The 22,560-nt window shown below is 44.1% G+C and overlaps 1 protein-coding gene and 1 pseudogene across 1 annotated transcript in view; one reads left to right on the top strand and one right to left on the bottom strand.

Annotated features, from left to right (window-relative positions):
- Window positions 1-22,560, top strand: part of ValRS (Valyl-tRNA synthetase) — a 110,520-nt gene that overhangs the window by 39,048 nt on the left and 48,912 nt on the right. The window contains exons 9-14 of the mRNA XM_050166785.3: window positions 159-344; window positions 6,417-6,541; window positions 7,148-7,251; window positions 8,268-8,349; window positions 13,308-13,384; window positions 18,188-18,278. Coding sequence (XP_050022742.1) covers window positions 159-344; window positions 6,417-6,541; window positions 7,148-7,251; window positions 8,268-8,349; window positions 13,308-13,384; window positions 18,188-18,278 — 665 coding nt within the window. The remainder of the gene's footprint in view (window positions 1-158; window positions 345-6,416; window positions 6,542-7,147; window positions 7,252-8,267; window positions 8,350-13,307; window positions 13,385-18,187; window positions 18,279-22,560) is intronic.
- Window positions 1,162-5,720, bottom strand: LOC140215503 (uncharacterized; annotated as a pseudogene).

Here is a 22,560-nt window from a genome sequence, read left to right as displayed (position 1 = left end):
TACACTTGTGATAGCTGCTGCAGCATTAAAATACTAATTATTCTTTCTCCTTGAAGCAACGGATGGTGTGCAAATGAACATAATGCCTTCTGGACACATTATATGGCGACACTGCTTGCGATACCTTGACCATTTCCTCCTTATTTGATTTATCACAGAAACAGACGAGGAAGTGGTGGTGGCAACAACGCGAATTGAGACCATGCTGGGTGACGCTGCCGTGGCTGTACATCCAAATGACCCACGGTACTTTGACTTGCATGGAAGATATGTGGTGCACCCTTTCTGTGATCGGGAGATCCCCATTGTCACTGATGAGTTTGTCGACATGCAATTTGGCACAGGTGAGTGGGAAAAAGCCGTTGTAGATGACTGTGTGTTTGTCTCTTTCCCACCATTGGTTACATATCGGTTAGCCTGGGTAAGAGACATACTACCATTTCATTTGGATACAGACAGAATGGCAAAAACATTGCAGGAGTAAGAACCTCAAAATATTGTTTTTCATAGATTAATGCGCCTGCAAGTACATTGATAAGTAATGAATGCAGGAGAGGCTCCCCTCATGAAAGTGTCACATTTTCTTTTAAGTACCTCTGTATTTTCAGAAACTAGGTAGTCCTCTTATTGCCAGGGTGTAAAGTGGAGGCACCCCAGTGGTACAGCAACAATAGCGTGATGTAGTCATGCACCACACATGTTAACACCCAAGATGGGCATATGTGGGAATGAGGAAGACAGCTCAGAGCACAAGCAATTGCACTCAAATTTTGGGAGTTGGAAAAGGGATTTGGAGATGGGTAATCATGACCTCCCATTGAAAGCACCACCTCATGAGCCCTCCAAACAGAAAAAGGTGCATGCTGTAGCTGAGAAAATGCACCATGAAAGGCTGAGTGGCCGACTTGGCCCAGTTAAGGGGGAGGCTACCCTCGGATACTAACTTTTTTGTTTATTGAGATATCTTAATGAAATTTTCAGGATAGACTCGTAGCAAAAGCATTAGTAGAACTGCAAAATTTCATGCAGTTATGTTCACTGGTTCTCAAGTTGCAGCAATAGGTCAGAATGGTGCACGTGGTTTTCTCATTCCAGGCCTGGAGAATTTTCAAAAATTGCTGCAGCTGTGAAATTCACTATAATGATTCCCAGATGGATACCTCAGGGCAAGACAGAGCCCTTTTTTTTAAATTTCCTTGCTGAAAAATTTGAGCAGACCACCGAATTTAGTGTTGGTGATGAAGATTTTATCAATCAAATTTTGATTAAATATCACAAATCACAGACACAATATATATAAAAAAAGGGCTTGTCTTGCCCTCAGAAATTTATTCAGATACACAATAAAAAAAAAAAACTTCGGGAAACCTGTGGAGTGGTTACAGAGGTGTGGCTGGAACAAGCAGCCTCACCAGCCAAAAAAGTCATTTTGAGAAAATGAGCTTTGAAAGTTTTGAGCACATATATTGGTCTAAATTGACCCTGCAGCGTAACTGGAGGTGTACCTAGGCACACTCTTCTTTTGCCGCCTTTCCACCTTCTCTTGTGCTCGCTTCTTGGTCTTTTTCAAGCGCATAGAATCTTTCTCGGCTGCCTGTTGAACGGCCAGGTGGCCAGGTGTTAGCCCCACTGATGAACATAGATCTTGGGTGGCCCTGTGGCAGCCAGCATTATATCTTAAAACTGCCTCATGCAGTGCTGTCTCCACAGCAACCAGCAACGCATGCTGCCCTTTGGGCATCAGGGGCCACAACACGGAGTGAAATGATTCTGATGCATTCTGCATCTTTGCTCCCAGGCAGTGTTGCAGAAGAAAAGCCTGTGAGAGGTGCTCATAAACAGGTAGCAGTGCTTCTGCAACATAGCTTGGAAGATTGTACTGATGCTTCGGAGGTGGCACACCATCACTCTTGCTGGCGTTATGACGACACCACGAGTCTGCACCCTCAGGGCACAAGTCGTGGTGAGGATCCTCGTCCGTCGATGTCACGTGGTGGTACGATGCCATCACTGTACGCTGCATTGCAGCCATATCGGTGGAATTGTTCCATAGGGCCCAGCCATAATAGTCGGTCAACTTGTCGATGAGGGCCTTTGTCAGCCTGCCCTTCCCTCCTGAAGCCTTGTCACTTTTCTGCACAAGGTTGCGCAGTGCTGTCCCTATCCTCTTCTGGACGTGGTTCAGGCATTCCTTTTTCAAAATGGGGACCAGTCCATAAACATTTTCTTGCACAAGGGCTGAGAAGGTGGCACTATCTCCGTCAGACACGAGCGTTGTGTAATGCAGGTTGTGCTTTGGCACCGAACGTGAGAAAAGGATGACAGCTGCCTCAACCTCCATCCTCCCAGACTTGCAGTCAGCATTTTTCTGACACACGTGATCCTTCTGCCAGCTTGCGTAGCCTGGGTCTCCAGGCTTTGGTCCTACTTGGCAACCAAGGCACTGGTTCAATAAAACAATGGCGTCCAAGATGAGGCCCGTACGATATTCAATTATTGCAGCAACTACAATATGGGACGTGTGGCCACGCTTGTGCCATGTTCCATTAAAGTTTACTGTGATATCCCTGGTGAAATATGGATCCATTTCCTTGTAGGTGGTTTTCACAGCAGAAGCAGATTCTGCATAGAACTTGTCTATGCACAGTGTCTGTGGTTCCCTGAATTTCTTCAAGTGCTTCTGAAAAGTCTTATGATGCAGGCCACGATGGGACATGTTCATCACTGTCCAAAAGTCATTGAGGGCTGTTTGTCGCTTCCCTATCTGTTTTGTTGCCACAATGGCTCTTATATTCACGTCAAAGGCTATTCAGTCATCCTGATGAGCAGAACTCCATGAGCTTGCAACTACTCCACAATGTAAACATAGCAGCTAAACCTTTGTTGCAAGTCCAAGTTGGGTGCCTCCTTGAACCTTCATCTCAGTCGCAAAGCATCCATTTGCACAAAGAGAAATTTTTCGCCTTCACTAGCGGTGGCAGCTTCAGGATCGCGCTCCATTGCTTGAAATTTTCACTCCATCGTTGACATAGCGCCAAGTCCTCGTTGCACAGCAGCGCATTCTTTATCTGCCGCCTCTTTCTCCTCACACGTCGGGAAATGTGTTTTCAAGTGCACAGTGGATGACGTATCGCACTGTCCGAGGCAGATGAAAGAGAGGATGTGGAAGCCGCTGTCGATGAGCACGAGACACCAGGCGCACTCGTCATGACAAATTTTTGCGCCGGTGGAGCAGGAGTCTTGTTGCTAGAAGCGTCGACACGCCCACGCTTTGCGTAGATGAAGCAGAAGCTGCCCCACAGGAACCATTGGCGTGATCATCATCGGCATGCGAGCGAGCAGCAAGCTTTTCCATGCGGGCGAGCTTCATAAAACGCTTGCTTGCACTGGACGCGTGTAGCGTCTTGAGTTTCTTTAGGCACATCGTGGCCGACTGCACAACAATCGGCAGGCTAAATGCAACAACGGTCTCGTAAAGACGGTTGAAAATCGTCTCGTAAGGACGGTAGAAACTTGGAGAAAATGCGAACGGCTGCAAAGATAGACGATGGCAAGCGGAACACACAGAGGGCGCCAGCGATGGAGGAGCCGAAGCAGACAATGGCCAGGCGCATTATGCAGGAGACCGCAGCTGCAGGGCCTCTTCAAGCTTCGGATGTTGTCCTTTCCGGTCATTTTTTGTAGTTTTGCAGTGTGACTGGCAAACTGCAGACAATACCTTTTCTATGTTTTTCACGTAAGCAGACAAGGTCTGTTTGGAGATATTAAACTGCTTTGCGACATCGACTTGGGTCCGTCCTTGCTCGATAAGCCTGATGATGCCGGCCTTCTTGTCCAGTGTCATGGTTGAATATTTGTATTGGTCGAACATGCGTCGTCTCCTCCGCTTGCCCGAGCTTTCTTTCTCGGGCGCCGTCTCAGGTTTTCCGAACCCATGCACCGTAACGTGCGCTCTCTGCGCCTTGTCATCTGCTAGCTTACTGTTTCGGCTGCTGTGAAGAATACACGGAAATCTAGGAATTCCCAGATTTCGGAATATTAGTACGTAGTACTGAGACATTGTTAACATCACAGGGAAACTGAATAACGATTGTTATTCTGAAAGTTCATACAACTGAAATATTTTTACATTGAAAGTATAAGGAGTCAGCAGGGGGTTTCTGAAAAGTTCAGTGATCTGAAAAGTTTGTTAATGTGGCATTCATAGTTACGAGGTTTCACTGTACTTGCCTGCCCATGTCACATGAAAATGCCAGCACGCACTAAGTTTCTTCATCCGGTACCAGCAAATCTTCCTCTGTGGGTCATCGCACATTGCATTCACAGCTCTCACCAACCCTATCAGTTCCATAGCACATGTGGCATAATGCCATTGGAACCATACAGCACGCTTTCAATAGGCAATAACTCAAATGCACTCCGTTCCCAGCTACAGGTGGCACGAAGTGAGCATCATGTTTTGCTCTGGCAGCATTGCATTCTGGCGTCGTCCACCAGCTTGATTTCGTTTCGGTTTCCCGTCGCTGTCTTAATCCTTTCAAACGTTGAATTATTTTGTTGATTGATGAGAACTTAATTTCACCACATTTTTAATCTTCAGAATCGTAATAATAATACAGCTGCAGAATAGATAAAGAATTTTCAATGCTTTAGTGAATTTTAGTGAAGTTTACAGAATGTGGTATCCATGTGAAAACTCACTACGGGAACATCAAAAATAATAACATGAACTATTTATGTCCAACAGGCTTGAAAATTCTCTGTGCAGCCACTTGAATAATGCCTGATGCAAAATATTGGTAAAAACAATGAAAGAGGTGAACCTGTTGCATACAATGACATACTGACCCGAGCAACAACACGCAACCGTGCACCTTCCCATTCGTTGTACTGAAATGTTTTGCACATGCTATTCAAACTAGCAGCACTATTCCAATTAAATGTGTTTCAAGATGTGTGCAACACATTTTAGGTATCATTATTTTCAACGATGCTTTTGCTGTTCTGCACTATCTTGGTGTACATAATTGCATACACAGTGCCGTAATGCATTAAAACACTACGTGATAGAAAACAACAAAGTGCATCTAGGGTCACTTGGGCCTACCCGCCTGATGCACGCGGCATCTTGCACCGCAACTCGAGGCATCTCGAGTCTGGTGAAGTGGGCACAAAATGCCAGAATGCCCTGCCTGAAGAAGCAACTGACCCAGGCCAAATTCGTGGAGCATGAATGTAAGCTTGCCAGAGCCACAAAAACGAAATCGCCGGTCTCAGTCTGCATGAGTCTCACCAGCTCAGCATACGTTGGTGTATCGTGCTGCAATAATTCACATGACACTTAGCATTGCATAGATGGCGATGACAGTGAAGTGTGCTAAATTTGTAGTGACTTCGGATCATATGTTTTCCCGGTTGGTAAATTTTTTCTTGTGTTCTTTCTTTCTTTTTAAAAACATATGAATGAGGTTCTACTGTATGTACGTTCAGATAAGCAATAGCATGTGGTGCCATGGAACTGTTGTCTGTGCGTTATGCCACTACTGTCAGTAGGAGAAGCCTTAGGATTAGTTGCCTATGGCTTGGTTGTTGTTTGTTAGCCGAGTACCATAGCCTGTCAAGGAACACCATGTCTTGTAAAGTGTTACACCTTTAAGCAGTGTCATACATTCGTTCAATGCATTCTTGTTACTGACACTTACTGAATTTACCCACCTCATGAGTGCACCCCCCCCCCCCCCTTTTCCAATCAATAAGTGCTTTTTTTTTCTTTTCCTCGCACAATGATTGTACGCCGAAGTTACTGCCGTGAAGTAGGAGATGCGGTACGATTCGGCGTGTGTGATGCTGCATCTGACGCGCTGGAACGGCAGCCGGATTCAAGGCGTTTTGCCGTGCCATAGCACCTAATTGTACGCCCTGCATGTGACAAAAGTAGGAGGCACGCGGCATGATTTGGCTTCTGATACAGCATCCGACCCACTGGAAACGAGGCATCTTATTGTAGTGCAGCGCTGAATCGGATGCCTGCGCATGCCAGGCATCTGATCTGGTGCTACAGCATGACAAAACGCCTCGGATGTGGCTGCCGTTCTGGTGCGTCGGACGCCGCACCATACCATGTGTCTCTTACGTTTTAGAGGTGGCCACGAGAAAAAAAATCACCCGAAATTTTACCCAGCATAATGAGCGCACCCCCCAATTTTGCACAAATGTTTTAGGGAAAAAAGTGTGATCATTATGTCAGTAAATACGTAATATATAATGTAGTGTTCTGCGAGTTTCAGTTCAACATTGACCTACCAACTGCAGTTCACCAAAAATTGCAATGTAGCAAGATTCTGATTGGTTTTTGAGTTTTTGTCTCAATCTGACTTCGACTGCAAATCTGTGTGTGTGTGACCTCTGCTGTGCAGGCGCAGTGAAGATCACTCCAGCGCATGACCACAATGATTATGATGTTGCCATGCGCCATGAGCTTCCTATCATCTCAATGTTTGAAGATGACGGCACCATCTCATCAGGCTGCGGAGAGTTTTCGGTGAGCTCTGCATCATGCAAGCTTTGCTTTATTCATATAATTGTAATAAATGGGAGCATATTTTATTACTCAGAAAATAAAAGGCTGTAAGTACGAAATAGAAATAGTGTTATAAGTGCCTTTGCGCAAATTGTGACATCTGTCAACACAGGATGCACTGAGCATGCAGAAATGCGTGCAGGACGTGCCCGATTCACTCTATGCTGGGCAGGCTTCATGCCAGTGATGATGAATGGGGCTAGTGGGGCCTTTCCTTAGGATTTGATTTTAATGTGTACTATCTCAATTTTAGTCAGTTGCTTCCCCCCACCCCAAAAAAGTGCTTGTTAGAATCAAGTACATAAGCACAATACTATATTGGCTCATAGTACCATTATGCAGTCAAACCATGTTATAATGAAGTCGGATTTGATATGAAAATACCTTCATTATATTTGGCATTCGTTAAGCATATATTTGTTGCATGCTAATATAAAAAAATTATAAACTTGCTTTGTTATATTTAATATTTCATTGTTTCTGTGTTTGCTATATTGAGATTCTACTTGTTAATGTTTTTAATTGCTGCAACTTGTGAAAAAGTATGCCATACTGGGCTTGTTATAGGGGATGAAGCGGTTTGAAGCCCGAAAGGCGGTCCTGGAGGCCCTGAAGAAAAAGGGGCTCTACCGAGGCACCAAGGACAACCCCATGGTTGTGCCCATTTGCAGGTACTCCTGACACTCTCCAAACTACTGTGATTGAACGAGGCTCCTGTCTCTTAATACTTGTGCTAGGGGAATTCCACTAAATTACTTGTTGAGCACTGTCCATGTTTTATTACAGTCATATGCACACTTTCTTGGACCATTGAAAGCAAAGATTATTGAAATCCATGAGCCCCATTGTCTCCCTTCTGCAAGCTCGCATAAAGGAACCAATTATGTTTGCAAGTTTCAGTGACTTCTGGTTTCAAGGTTCATTGAAAGCGAGTGTGTGGCTGCATCATGACACACCAAGATTCATTTATACCTTTACAGAAACATCACCGACGCAAGGCATAAGTCACTTGCAGCGTTACTGTTAAGTTACAGTAAAATATGTGTGCTAGGTCAAAGCTGTGACATTGATATAGGTGCAAGCTCAGTGCAGAGCTTTAGCTGAACACTTATGGTGGCATTTCGCTCAGACTATCGTATCCCAGCAACTGTCACACAGCCGCTCATGGGGAGTGCTAGTGCGCATGCACACAAAGCTCATGCCAGCGGCAGAAGGTAAAATGCTGCTTTTGCTCCGCTAAAAAGGTGATTGGGCAGAGCATGACGGTGTGTCCACTTGGTTTTTTGCTCAAGCTGACCATGTATAGCTCGCGTCTCGGGGAGACTTTCTAGCTTGGGCACTTTCTACCATTAAAGCTTCTTCATGCACGGACCACTGCCACTTGAGTAAAAATGCAGATTGGGATGGCTTCAGCTCCCACCCATGTGCCATGTAACAAAAGCGGGTAAAAAAATAAAACGTTGTGACTGAGGCACTCTGCTTCGATAGAAGGAAGGAAGGGGATGAATGTCACGTGCAGATGGCTTTGTAGAGGTGGTGAAAAAGCTCTTTCATCTTAACTTTGACTTTATGAAAAATTAGTGTGCAAATTTAATTGAGTTTTTCACAGGAATAAGCAGTAACATTATTAACAAAAAGTGTAATTTAAGAGATTGATACATTATAATAAGCCCAATTTTCTTTTCAGCCGGTCCAAGGACATTGTAGAGTATCTGCCAAAGGTCCAGTGGTTTGTGAGCCTTTCAAAGATGGCTGCCGAGGCTGTTAAGGTTGGTCTATATCCAATATTCTGTGTGCATGAAGTACAACAATTAGTATGTTTAATTCAATCTCTACAGAAGGTCCTGGCTGGCACCCATGCATTTCTATGGTCCAAAACTTTTGTTCTTTTGATCATGAAGTTGACTTATTCAATAATGTCAGCATGCACGTGTCTGGCCTCAATAGTTGCCAAAATGGCTGCAGCACGTCTGCATTGGGGGACAGCGAATGTGTCAAAGAGTCATTATTTACTGCTGAAAATGCCAGTTTTCGGCAGATTTCTAAACAAAAATGCAGGTCACAATGAATGGTTACCATATTTACCTGATCCTAACCCTTGCCTTTTTCGCAAGAAAATTGGTCCAAAAATTGCCTGCTCACGCATTGGCTGGGGCTACAGATGTGCACAGGCCACAGTTTGGCAGCCCAGGGCTTGACGCCAGCAGAAAGTGGTCTGCCCAGCTGGACAATCAACCAAAAATGGGTTGCCCAGGCCCAGCCCGAATCCACAAATTGTCTCGTTCATAAGTGCTTTTTAATTGCCATCATCCGGCCGCTGTCGCTATTGATAGATCAGGCATCCGGATTGGCTGTAATTTTATCTTACGAGCAATTCTAGCATAAGTAACTTTTGTGAATAGTGGCCTAGCTTAAAAGCGAGCTCCCGCCATCAGATTAGGCCGTCAACAAAGGCAGATAAAGTGCTCTGCAGATAAAGTGCTCCGCTTTTTGCTTAGTGCGCCTGCATGAAATGGCTTGAATTTCAATACGTTGCATGTTCACTAGCGTAAGGTGGGCGAATACCACAAGCACTTTTCGTGTACGAATCGAATACGAATAGTACAGCAAGTATTGAATGCTAAGTATTGAATATCGAATCGAATAGCGAACTGCAGATGCATATATGGGTTTACAGCAGGAATATTTATTTCTGCATGTGTATTTACCATGCCAGTACTGAATAGAAAAAGAGAGAGAGAGGCAGCAGCTCACCATTAAAAACTGTGCTCATTAAAAACTGCACAAATTACGTCTCAACATCTTTAGAGTCTGGTTGAAAAGAAGCTTTAATGACTGGCAGCTGTATGGAGTGAAGCTTTAGAAATACACTAAATAAATGGTTTCCAAAAAATCAAGTTGTAGTAAAAAAAAAAAAAGTACACTGCTGAAGGATTTGTGTGCCATAAAGACATGTAAAAGAACCACTTACAAGAAAAACATCTTTGGTCGTAGCATAAAAGATAAAAATGCTACATGACTATACAGCCGAAAACATTAAATGACAGACTGCAAGCAACACTCACAGGTGGTCATGTAGGCTTAATGCCGCAAAATCGAAAACAAAACTTCAATTGTCCATTGTTCCTGCATTCCTTCGACTATGTTTGTCGTTGTTTCACTTCTGATAATTTGAGATACCGTATTTACTTGCATAATGATCGCACTTTATTGTAAAAAAAAATTTATGCAAATTCAAGGGTTCGATCATTACGCGGGTTAAATTTCCCACGAAAAGAAACATTTTCTTTTTTCATCCTGCATTTGCTGCGGGATGACAAGCAGGCGGCTGCTGCTGTCAGTGCGGGACACCAAAACAAAAATGGCGGCAGACCAAGCCGAATACGCCGAACGCAATTATTTTTCTTCTTGTGAGTATATTACGCGCATTGAAACAGTTTCTTCCGTACCAGTAATGAATAATATCGTTAATATCGGCAAGTTTGCGACAATAACATAGCCATGTCCACTTTGAGATGACAGAAACAGAGATGGGCGCACTTAGCTGCCAGTGACATAGAAACATGGCGGGCATGCTGCGGAAACTGCGGCATTTGTGTTGACTGCTATCCTAATACGGCACGTTTTCGCTATAGGTGGGCGAATATCTTAGCTGCGTTACAAGCGTCGTTGTATGAATAGGGTACACTTCTAACATATCAGTGTAAACGTGGCCACTATCGTTGCCGCTCGCGATTTGTTTCGTGCCCACGAGTGCAGATGAGAAGAATCGAAAGGCGCCCTTTATGTTGTTGTTGTTGACCAAAACCATTAGAAGTCTACAAATAATAAAGCCGAGGCAAGTTTGGTTGTAGCTTTTTTTTCTCATGGAAGTGCGGAAAGTGATGAAAGGAATGAAATGGGACATCTGTTTAAGAATGTTGGGTGCGTGCAGACCGCTTGGTATGTCTTCAAGAGTCGTTCGCATAGCATTCAACAGATGGTAAGCACGATCATCATTAGCTAGACTTGGCACACGACATATCGCTGCAACAAGTTCAGGGTGCGATCATTACACGGGAAAGAAAAAAAATCAGAATTTTGATGACAAAATTCAGGGCTGCGATCATTATGCGAGTAAATATGGTACTTCGTTTAGCAGATGGGGAAGACTAACAAAACAGTTGGTTGTTGCAAAATATTTGGTCCGTTTCAAGTGCTTGAAGATACAAAATAGTTCCTTTTTAAATATAAGTATTTAGTTTGTAATATTCTATTTGTATATGAAACTTTCAATATTCGCCCACCCTTAAAATAAACGAAAACGAAAGGGACATGCACGACTATGTCCTAATAATGTCTTGAAGAGCAAACAGAAGAAAACATGCGAAGAAAAGACGTGTTTGTTTACTTTGCATATGTCGGACAGCTGCAATCAGCTTCGTATAACTTCTAGGGAAATCGATAACATTCCACCTTTGTCAGCTTCCAGGCGGTGTTTTTGTAGCCATTGTGGCATCTATGTGCAACCCAGTACTACATAGAAGTCTATTTCGAACCGCATACACATGTTCATGTTGCTAGGGGCCATTTTCACCCATGTGTGGCGGAGATCAGAGAAAACAGGTCTTTCACCAGCACTCGCTGCAGTGGTGCTACATCTGCAATTTGAAACAGCAGCGGATGAGACCTATAACTGGTATACCTATAACCGGTATGCCTTTAACTGAGACCTATACCACTTATAGCGCAGCTGTGCTTTAAGTGGTATGCATATATATGGAGTTCTATGGGAGGATAAATGGTAGTCGGAAAAGATCGCATTATAGCCAGTCCTGTACTATAAGTGGTTACGTTATAAGTGGTTGAAGCTCTTAGAATGAGCCTGCATAATCGAGGGCTGAAAGCGGTTCGTTGTCATTGAGCTGTGCAAGCATGGTAGGTGATTCGCCATCGTTTGATGGCAATAGCGGTGACACTGGCTCTGATGCGGTTTTGGTTTTGTGTTTCACTGCACCACACAGGTAATTTTTGGACTAATATTATTTGAAAAATAAATAAACAAAGTGCACTTTATGATCAGGTAAATGCTATAATTATTCAGTTTTCGCTTAAACGTCATCCTGTGGCAGGCTAAAAATAGCCGTTTTCAGCAGGGGATTTTTTTTTTTAGCATGTGTTTGACATATTCACTGTCCCCTAAGCTCCGCCAAGACAGATGCTGGCACTAGAGGGGTCATCATTGGTGTCAGGTGCATGCTTGCTGATCAGTCAAGTTCGAATATCCAGCAAATTTAGGATGAATATAATAAAATGTATGCGTGCTGGCCGGAACCTTCGCTTGGGATCGAATTAACCAGGAAGTCTACTGTAATTTGTTTCTTTCTTTTTGGCAATGTAGCATTTTCACTGGAAGGAAGCAAACCCAAATAAGTGGCACGACTTGTCCAAAAATAACCTAAAGCAAATTGAATATTTTATTTAAAGAAATTATTTTAAAATCTGACTCAATACATTAATTTCTGTGTACATTTTGAGAGGTGGCCACCTCTCTCAAGAAAGGATGACCGAAACATGGTTGCCATTATTTATTCCACCACCATAGAGGTCTACCTTACAATTGCACTAAGCAGATGATGATTGCTGTTAGGTTGCTCTTCTTGTGTCTGATTAAAGTTGTGCATCTAAAGCATGAATGATGTGGGACACATTTATCACATTTTTTAAGTGAGGCATCACCCATTGGTCAGCACATCCATGTTCAACTTCACTATGAGCATGTGGTGACTCCAGCAGAGACGTGTTTGGCTTCATAACTTTTTAAACTGGATACCTATGGCGTGCATTGTGACCTTGGTAACAGTGTGCATGGAATTCCTCGCCCTCATACATGCCTGATACACAGACTGCGATTAGGCGTCGCCTTCACGCACAAATATTTGCACATTATTGGACGGACAGACTCCCCGGACTGTTCAGTGGGTGGCGCTGTAGAGACTATAGAACATGTGCTCGTGGTGTGCCCTGAGTATGCGCACGAAAGACTGACAATGGCAGATACCTTGAGACATTTATAAATGGACCACTGTCGGAGGACCTCTTGCTAGGCGCATGGCCACAGAGTTGGCAGACGACAGAGACGATGCGTGCTCTTTCACGTTTCCTAGGTGACACGGGCCTGGACTCACGCCTGTGATACCAGTTGTGTAATGTGTCCTTCACCTCGTTCCTCCCATTATCATCCCCCTTACGTAGAGTAGCAGGCCAGATGCTCCATTATCCGGCCGACCTCTCTACATTTTCCAGTCATTAAAATACTTCTTCTTGGTAACAGTGTGGTTCTTGCACAGAATGAAACAGATGTGCCAATGGTTGGTCATGGGACACTGAAAATATGTTTCTTGGGGCTGGAGGGCTCAAATTAATCTGCCATCTTGGAATACCTGATGATTTGAATGTGCCAGAAGGTGAGAGTGTTGGTCAAATCACCAATTGTTTGCTGGTGATTCTCGCAAGTGGCTCAGTGAAAAGGACGTGCCTAAAACTGCCTATAAAACGTGGAACTGGTCACTCTGCTCTGTATTCTTCACTGGTACCTTGGAAGAAATTTCGAGAAGCCGATTAGCTTTCATAACTTTTGTTATCTTGCTTTTTTTTTCTTTGTATCTGTGTGTGTGCTTCCATCACTCAAGCCATGCAACTTCTTGTGCCCCGCTAAACTTGCTCTTCATGTTCTTGTCTCTTACAGGATGTAAGGGAAGGCAACTTGAAACTGATCCCTGAGCACCATATCAAAATCTGGAACTACTTTCTCGAGGACGTTCGGTGAGCCTCAGCTTTTTGTAGCACTAAGTGGAGTATGCACCGCAAATGCAATGTTGAGGAGTGTTCAAGAAGTTTAAATAGATAACATTAAAAATTTGGTTGTGGGAAAAAAAAAAAAAGGTGCCCAGAATCTGTCTTTGCTGCCTTATGACTATTTCTTGTGGCATTGCTGGCAAAGTGCTTGTCCACTTGACCTTGATCAGGCACGAATTACAACCTGCAGCTATTTCTGCAACACTGCCGCCTCCACACTTTCCTGCAAAGTGCATTAATCTATAATTGAAGAGGTCATGCCACTATATTTCCGCACTGCAACTCTTCATTTCACTGTGTTCTTTGTACATTATTTGATTACTCTGTAAAACATGAGTGAATTTGGTGGTCTAGATATCCTTAAAACAAAAGTTTTAATTTATTTGTCAATGCCTTGCTGTTCTAGAAACTCCACATTCGCAGCTGCTGAAAGACATTAACCACAGCCAGCTGCTAACGTTATTTGCTGTAGAAGCTGCTGACGTTCGTTTTGTTTGCATTATGTGAAACGCAAACAGTGTTTCACTGGAAATAACGCGGCAATTTAACAATACAGTCTAGCCTCGATAGAACGAGCCTGGATATAATAAATTATCGAAAATTGTCTGCTAATGTGTAAGCATTGTTTTGCTTTTCCTAGTTTATGCAAGTCCACCCGTGGCTTTTCTGGTGGCATAGTAAGCTTAGGCTTTAGTAGACAGTTGTCAGATTTTTTCGCAGGGCACGAGCGTGCCTCAACGGAGCAGAGCAGTGTCACAATTAGGTACAAATCTAAAATGTTTCTCCCCAATAAAAAAACCAAAACAAAAACATTCGAACCTGCGACAAATAAAGCCAGAGACAACAAAATCCTCGCCACAGCGAAATATTTTTGTATCCCTGGTGAATGCCCATAGGAATCAATGCATTTTGTATCTCTTGACAATGAAACTCCAGTAAAGTGCAATCTCGTATTAAAGACATTTGCCAAAATGTTAGTCCCCATGTTATCTACCTGTGTAACGCACGCTCACGAAGTAAAATAAAAAAGAAAGTGCCAAAGTGCATTTTCTGCTACTTCAGTTATGTAAAATACCACCACGACACACCTGTGTGGCTGCTGTCATTTTTGTTTACGAAATCAGCAAGTGCCGGAAGCGATCGCAGGTGTTAGAAATATGTTGTGACCACCATCTTGTTTGCCGATTGTCAATCTTAAGTGGCATGGATGCATTGCCATCGACCTGTACTGATGATAATTTGCGTACCATGTGCAGTGCATGCATACTCTATGGCTTGGTGTGCATTGAAGTTCACCTGTGGTGTGCAGAAAAAAACAAAGTGCACTGAAAATGAAGTCCACGTCTCGCTGATGTGGACTTCTTTTATGGTGCTTGAGACAGTGTGGCTATTGCGTGGGCTGCCATGCCTTTGGCCATGATTGAGAATTAGGAATGCATTATGTCACCGAAAGTGATCGTGTGAGAAATACCGTTTCTGAAATATGTGCCCATTACAATGTGCTGTTTAAATGGCCGCTCATCATATGTCGGCAACGAGTCAACCAGGCAGATGCTGTTAGATTAGAAAGTTGCTTTTAGCCTGCAGAACACTCAAGTCCATGTCCACTGACGTGTGCCTATGAGTAGGAATGAAATGTGTTCAGTGCAGACTGTTCGCCCGCGAATCACAGAGAGTCTTGCGTGCCGTTCCATGATAGTCTTTTCATGGTAGAGTGGATGTGGTACGCAGTGATTTTCTTAAATGCAAGCTGTAATGTAAAAACCTGTCCAAGTTGGGGTTGGGATCAGATTCATTTTGGCCGCTCACGGAAGCCTAAAATGGCGTTCACATCTACAAGACAAACCCGGTGGTGCCGACATCTCCAGTTTGGCATCCAATGCCCAGAGCCATTCAGTGAAAAGTAGAGTGCCATCCATGCATTCTTACGGAATACACATATCGGACCAGGATGCTTTTTGTGTTCTTGGTGATCCCTTTTCCAATAACGAACAGCCACAGGTAGTATGCTTCACTGCACTGCAGTCGTTCCTCTATTAGTATGCTCCACCACATTACATGGTTGTGTTTTGGTGAAGCTTACTAAAGCAAATCAGTCATTATGGAGGGCAATTATGACCCTTATTGCACCAGCCATCCGTACTTTGAAAGATGCAACTTGTTTACTTTTGCTGTTGCCCTTCAGATTCAATGTGACAGCATCGGCCAAAACAGTGCCATTTCGTTGACACGAATATTTCTGATGAAGCTATAGTCGGGTGCAACTTAAGAAGACAGGAGAGGCCCCACACAGTTGACCAAAGCGCTGCAGCCGATTGCCTCTGCTACTAAAGAAATAGTCCCACTGACGCAAATTGGCCCAGTTCGAAGCGTGGGCTGCCATGTCCTCCGTCGGCAGGGTCACCGGCCGTCCGGCTCATGATGTGAGTCTAGAGTGCGTGCCCATTGGTGGAGGCTTGTGTGCATCTGCCTTTGAGGGACAAATGCCACTGCCTTCTAAAGTTGTGCCCGACTATAGAAGTGGTTACGGTACCATTAGGAGAAGCGCACTTGCAGGGGCACGGCGCAGCGCTCGATATATCGAATGTGGCAGTGAACAGGAGCTTGATATACAACTAGTACAGTGCTATACTCTTACATGGAGTTTCCAAGGGGGTGGTACAATGGTTCGATATAGACAATAATTCGATATATCTGAGTTTGATATATCTGGAATCCACTTATTTTTACTGCTCCTTCCATGTAAGAAAAATCCGCCGGGAACTGTACTTATTTGCGTAAAGGGTCAAACTTCAGTATGGTGAAATAAAGTGCCGATTTTACCTACTCCATTACATCAATGTTTGACCCCTTCAGGCGCTATGTACACAATTCTGTACACGAGGGTAGTGTATCAAAAGCAAAAGCAGTGATGCAATTTTAATAATATTTAAAATGTGTTGCAAACATCTCAAAACATTTTTGATTAGAGCTGCGCTGCAAGTTTGAATAATTTATTGATTTATGAATCTTTACTAGAAAAGGTCTGGCTCGAAGGTCTATACAGGGGAGGGGGTAAATAGGAGAGGAAACGATCACAAATGATGGTTTATCCCCGCCTCATATTTAAAGTCCTTGAGGGACTGCAACATTGTGCAAGCTGATTCGTCACTGTTGGGTAATGTCCAATGCTTAAAAGTCCTAACATGCAGCTTGAGGCATTTGAGTGGTGCTAGGCTTCTTTGAAGGTTTGGGTATCAGGTAGATGATAAAATGTCTCCATTCCTTCGGAAGTTCGCCCGTGCACCATCTGTCATTGGGCTCCCCAACTAGTGCTAGCTTCTCCAGCCTGTCAAAGTTCCATATCATTTACCATGTGATACTATCCTTGCCTGGTGTGCTGCACATGTTCGCTGCTTCTGTTGCAAGAGTGAGCTCTTGGATAGTGTATGGCTAGTCTTGGCCAGTGTCACTGGGTGGAGGCCCAGTGTTAGTATATTATGTGCAAAGTGTTTTGGTAAAATGAAGCCGAAGGAAGCCATCTGGGTGTTTGCGTTCGTTCTTCATGTAGCGGGTTCACTTCTTTCATTCTTTTACATCTGGCATATATTTCAAGTGGCTAAATGAGTGCTTTCCAAGTATGTGAGACAATAAATAATTTATGTTCTAATATTTCACATTCCTGTAGAAAGTTATCGCATGGAGTCCACATTCTGTAAACTTGAAAAACCCATTGGACAATGCAAAATTATTAATGTGTTCTGCAGCAGTACAGTTTTCATAATTTTGAAGATGTAGAAAACGAGGTGAAACAAAATTTCCAATTGACGGAATTAGTTGTTATCAGCAGGGGTTAACTGTAACAAATAAGTCTGGGTACTGGCTGTCTGTGCCAAAAGAAGGACTCTGAAATCCTGGAAAAGGAAAGAAAAATGCAATATGTAAGTCACCGATTTTAATGCGGTCGGCAGGATGAAATGCCATTATGCATCCTTCTTGTGTCTTCTTTAATTTGACCTACTGGACAATTCAATTGGTTTCGTTTGTCCTGCCAAGGTCATATTAATGGAAGTCAGTTGCACTGAGTTGTGAAAACTTTACGTGCCATTTTAGGAGCTCAATCCTCTCCACCTGAGCTCTTTTCTGCTGAGCGCTTCATTGCCTTGGCAGATGCTCACAGGCCTGCAACGAGTTAGTTACGTGGGATTTTTGCTCTCATGACTCCTCGTTCTCGCACTTGGTGAACCGCTACCCTGTTAGTCCTAGCGCAGCGGGTGCGCATTCTTGATCAGTTCTGTGGTGAGCCTCTGCCCATAAGCGCCGCGAGTGTTGCACTGTGCTCTACCTTGGGTTATTAAATCCGTGCTTGTTAGTGATCTGATTCCGGAGCCTTCTCTGCAACACGTTGGAGAGTCGACGAACCCCGCCATAGCATCTTTGTGCATTGTGGAGTGGAGGAGCATTGTGCCCATTTATGACTGTCACTTGTAGGGTGAGCCTTATGCAAACCCATCTCCACAAGTTTTACTATTGCATGTTTGCCTCATTGATATATTGTAATCAGTGGCTTGTAAGCACTTATAATTATGGTGCACCAGGTTTGATCTTTGCTAAGGAATAAGGTTTGTGTTCCTGTCCATGGACTAGGTCAGTGAACCCGCATTGTTGATGTAGATCTCAGAATAATCCCGCGAAACCTTGCACCTCCAACCAGGTGAAAAACTTCTGTCATTTTTTTAGCTGGATGGTGATGTCGCATGCTCTGATTTTTTTATCTGTGAACTTTTCCAGGGACTGGTGTGTTTCACGGCAGCTGTGGTGGGGACACCGGATCCCAGCCTACTTTGTCAGCATTGAAGGGGAGGGCTCGCCGCTTGGAGCTGTAAGCCCTTCTTTCTTTCTGCTCTGTTTATTCTCATCAGGGTTTCTGCCAACTCAAAAGTTGGGAAATGTCTTGGAATCTTACAATTCGTTGGGGAAGAGACAAAGTTCGTGCCGTAAGGGGCCCTAATCTGTCACTGACATATTTTGAACACATCTTGAATAAACACAAGCATCATGTACAGATGCTTTGGCAGACATGGTTGTGGGGAAACCACAAACTCGGAAAACAATCCCATGCTCTTCTTCGAGCTTTTCTGGTCCCATCTTCGCAAATTGTGATGCCAGGAGGGTCATGCGCATGATGTCACCAAGGTAAAAGCTGTTAATTGGTATATCAACAAGGAATGACAATATCACTGTAATGAGCGATGACTGTGTGTTCCATCAAGGGAGGAGGGCTTACCCATTGTGTGCCACTGATCCTTTCTTGATGCTTTCATTCAGTTGACATCACTCGGAGAGCAATCAGAGGCAGACAATGAAAGAGCCTTTCTTCTGCTTCTATATTTTGGTTGGCTGATGCAATCCATAGCTTTCGCTGCACTGCATGTAGTTGATGAGACAAAGTACAGAGAAGGTACATGGCGAGGAGGAGAGAGCACCCATGGGAATGGTAGCGAAGGCAAGTCAGAGACCACGGCAGCCATGTAGTCAATCAACAAAGACCTCTAGCCTTGCTGTTACGGCATCATTTTGAAAAATCCTTTTTAACTATATGTTCATTGTAGACTGGTATGCAGCTGCCACCATATTATACCGGTGTCACGTGTACACTTCTCATCACAATCGGGGCCGATTCGAGCTTGATCCAGATCGAGTGTTGTTACATGGTTATTTGCGATTGCGATCATGCAGGGTCCGGATCCAGACAATTGCAATCCGTGTATCATGATCACCTCAATTGCGATCGCAGGCACTGGTATAACAAATCTTGGAGCTCTGAGTGGTTTGGGGCCCTTAAATATTAAACAGCCACCACACATATGGTAGGTGCCTGAGTTCTGGCTGTGCTCAACTAATAACCTTTCTCTCACTTATGTAAATTAGCTAAAGCTTGTACAGTTGAACCTTGTTGCAACTGGAATTAAATTAGCTTTAAGAAAGTAATATGTATAACGAACAAAACATAGCTTCCCTTGAAGGCCCCATAGAAATGACTGCTTGTTGCATAATTGAAATGACAAATTTTTCCCATCAGTGGATGTAACATGCTATTTTTCTTTTCCTCAAAGCTCAAGTTAAGTGGCAATCTGGTGACACATAGTCACTTTGTAGTGTTTGTAGTGAACTATCATGCTCGGCATTTGAAAGATTCTGGGTCATGCACTATGGAGTGCAAAGTCAAGTATCCCCCACTTTGACACTATGCATGACATGCACAGCTGTCCCCAAAAGTGTATACTACCCCTCTGTTGTAACCAGGGTACGTAGAATCCCTTGAAATCTTTGAAAACCCTTGAATTTAGAAAAAGATTTAAGGGCCCTTAAAAACCCTTGAAAATAAATGTGCACCTTGAATTACTTGTAAACTGGGGTTGGAGTGACTTTTGAACACTTAAAGTAACAAACTCCACATGGGGACTATGCCATGGACACTGTCTATTGGGAAACGATCCTAGATATTTTATTTCCAGAGTATCGCTAAGCTATGCAATGCTAGATATGCTTGACGGAAAGGAAGTTCCTGCCATTTGGCTTTAGTGGGACGAGTTTCTTTGGCTGAAGCTGGACACTACTAACCATCAAGCTAGAAGCTGAATGACATTTGTTACAATGGGAAAGTAAAACTTGAAAAGACACTTGAGAGATTGAAGCATATATTGTACTCGGCACCTGCTTAGTTGCAAGAAATTGCAGCTAAGAAGAATGAGATCTCACTATTTTCCTGTGCATGTCTACGAACAAGGTTTGTTTCCCCCTCCTTGAAATTTGCCTTTATCATCCTTGGAATCCTTTAATTGTCCTTGTATTTTGAGTCAAATGTTCTGTATGAACCCGAGTTCCAACATTTTACTGGGTTTTCATTGATTCAGTGCTCACCACTCGCCAGACTGCCAACACTTCGTGTGTGCATTTGTGCAGTATTTTGTCTCCTTCGTGCCTGTGCCTTCTGAAATGTATGCAGCTGCAAACAACAAATTCAATTGCTAACATCCTTCCAGGGTGTCTACCAACTGGGAAAACGGGGAATTCACAGGGATTTTGAATAGTCTGGAAATACTCAGGGGAAAACTCGGGGAATTTGTGCTTCTATCATGGAAATTATCCAATGTTATTGAAAGGGAACAAAAGTCGCGGTAATGGTGGCTCGAGTAACAGAGAGGAATCTTAATGAATTGTTTTTGATGCTGTGTCGTCGGCTGGAGTTGCCAGTGCACAGTCAACGAAGGACTTTCCAGACGCCTGATAATTTGGACTGCTTCGCGGCACCACCACGTACCCCATCGCGACAGTGTTTAAGAACGTCTGAAATTTCAGGTGCAAGAACCCTTCGCAGACCGATTTTCCATACTTCTTGCCGTGACCGTAGGTCCAAAACGGCAATCAAAGCCACCACCGCCGCCATTTTGATTACCTCGCCGCCTCGAACCGGCGCTCTCGCAGGCAGTCCCTCTGGCAGCCGCAGCCAACACAGCGGCAACCATAGAGTTTCTCACTATATTACCTAGAGGGAAATATGGCGCTGCTGCGCTGTGGTATGCATGGGAATGTCGGTATATTGTGACTTCGGATTGGCATCGTTCTCAAAGAGCCAGGCAAGCACCATTCCGTCTGTCACAGTGACTCATTTTCTACTAAAACTGCACATAAAAAGGTGTTTTAGCTTTATAATTACACAAAGACATGTTTTGTTTAACCATGAGAACTTTTTATTGCATGTACAATTAGTATATGATACGTAAAAAGTATCAGTAGGCCGCTAAGGTTGGAGGACAGACGACAAGATTCGCACTCGCTTTGGAACAGTTTGTCATCTGTTCTTGCTTTTCTTTCCTTCTTCATGCATTGTAGGTGAGTAAGGATGCAATTTGCGTGAATGGAAACATTTTATGAAGATTTTACTTTCAGAATGCGTTACTTGTGTAGCCATATTCATGTTTTCGACGAAGCCTCTTACAACACTAGCCAAAACAAGCCTCGCAGACACATATACCGTCATTCCCATGACGACACGGCGCCCCTTAATAAACTCCCATAGACGGTGGCGCCAGATGTCCCTCTAGGTGTTATAGTGAGAAACTCTGTGGTGGCAACGCTAGGCCTAGCAATGGCACCGACTCGCGAGACATTCATTTGAGGGATCGCCAGCAGTTTGTGTACAGGCGCGAGTAAGAGCGAGCGCGAGAGACAAAATCGAGGGGCTTTTGCTCCTTGAATATATGACTTTGCCTAGGCACTACGGAGGAGGTTTCTTAGCGCGTGTTGTAGCATTTGCCCCTGGACATGCCGCAATTACGGAGTGCGGTCCCGTTTGTTTACGCTCCGCCGCTGTTTGCCCGCACGTTGAGGCAGTGGGCCCGGACAGACGCCCCATTTGGTGATCGCTGTGTGTGAAGGGGCAAGGTTGTGACTGGTGTGGTTATGTCGCGGGTCGCTTTTTTCATCGCGACGATAGATTGCATTCTTTACAAGCACTGCTCCAGGAGGGCACATGTAACCGGCAAACGGAGGCCTCAGGAGAGTACCTGAGGTTATAATAAAGCAGGTGGCGCAGGATCTCCAGGGCACCCAAGGGTTAGCGGGGTGATCAAAGCTGGAAGCAGGGCGGCCCGTGGGTTGGGGCTGCGGAGGCCGAAGCGTGCCAGGGGGTGTTTGCATAAAAAATTGGCTTATCTTATACAACCTGACATGCACAGTCTTCGGTGATCCAACACCCACAGACCAGTTCGGGTTCTAGCTTTGGTGTCCCTGTTGCTGCTTTGGTGTCCTGGAGGTGCCGCCAATAATGCGAAATAATGACACATTGTTACAATTAGTAAAGAAAAAACTTGATTGAATAAATATAATTACATCCAGCCGCCAACTTGTGACGCTAAGTTCAGCACTACTGCGCCCCGCGTCTTCTGCAACACCAGTCAAAACTTTGCCTGTAAAGGTACGTCGGATAGACTTTCTTGCGCCTGCAGCGCTGGTGCTGAGTCAGTCATCGTCACCAGCGGCCTTTCAGCCACTTGCGTTCAACTGTGGTTGCTAAGGCGCTCTGCCTTCTAGATTTTCAATATATGCGGCCTGGGCTGTGCTACGGTCACTACTGCTCCCACACAAGCATCTGTGATGTT

Source organism: Dermacentor andersoni, chromosome 1 (genome assembly GCF_023375885.2).
Source record: "Dermacentor andersoni chromosome 1, qqDerAnde1_hic_scaffold, whole genome shotgun sequence".
NCBI lineage: Eukaryota > Metazoa > Arthropoda > Arachnida > Ixodida > Ixodidae > Dermacentor > Dermacentor andersoni.
Note: the sequence above shows the minus strand (reverse complement) of the source record. Positions and strands in the feature narration are given on the sequence as shown.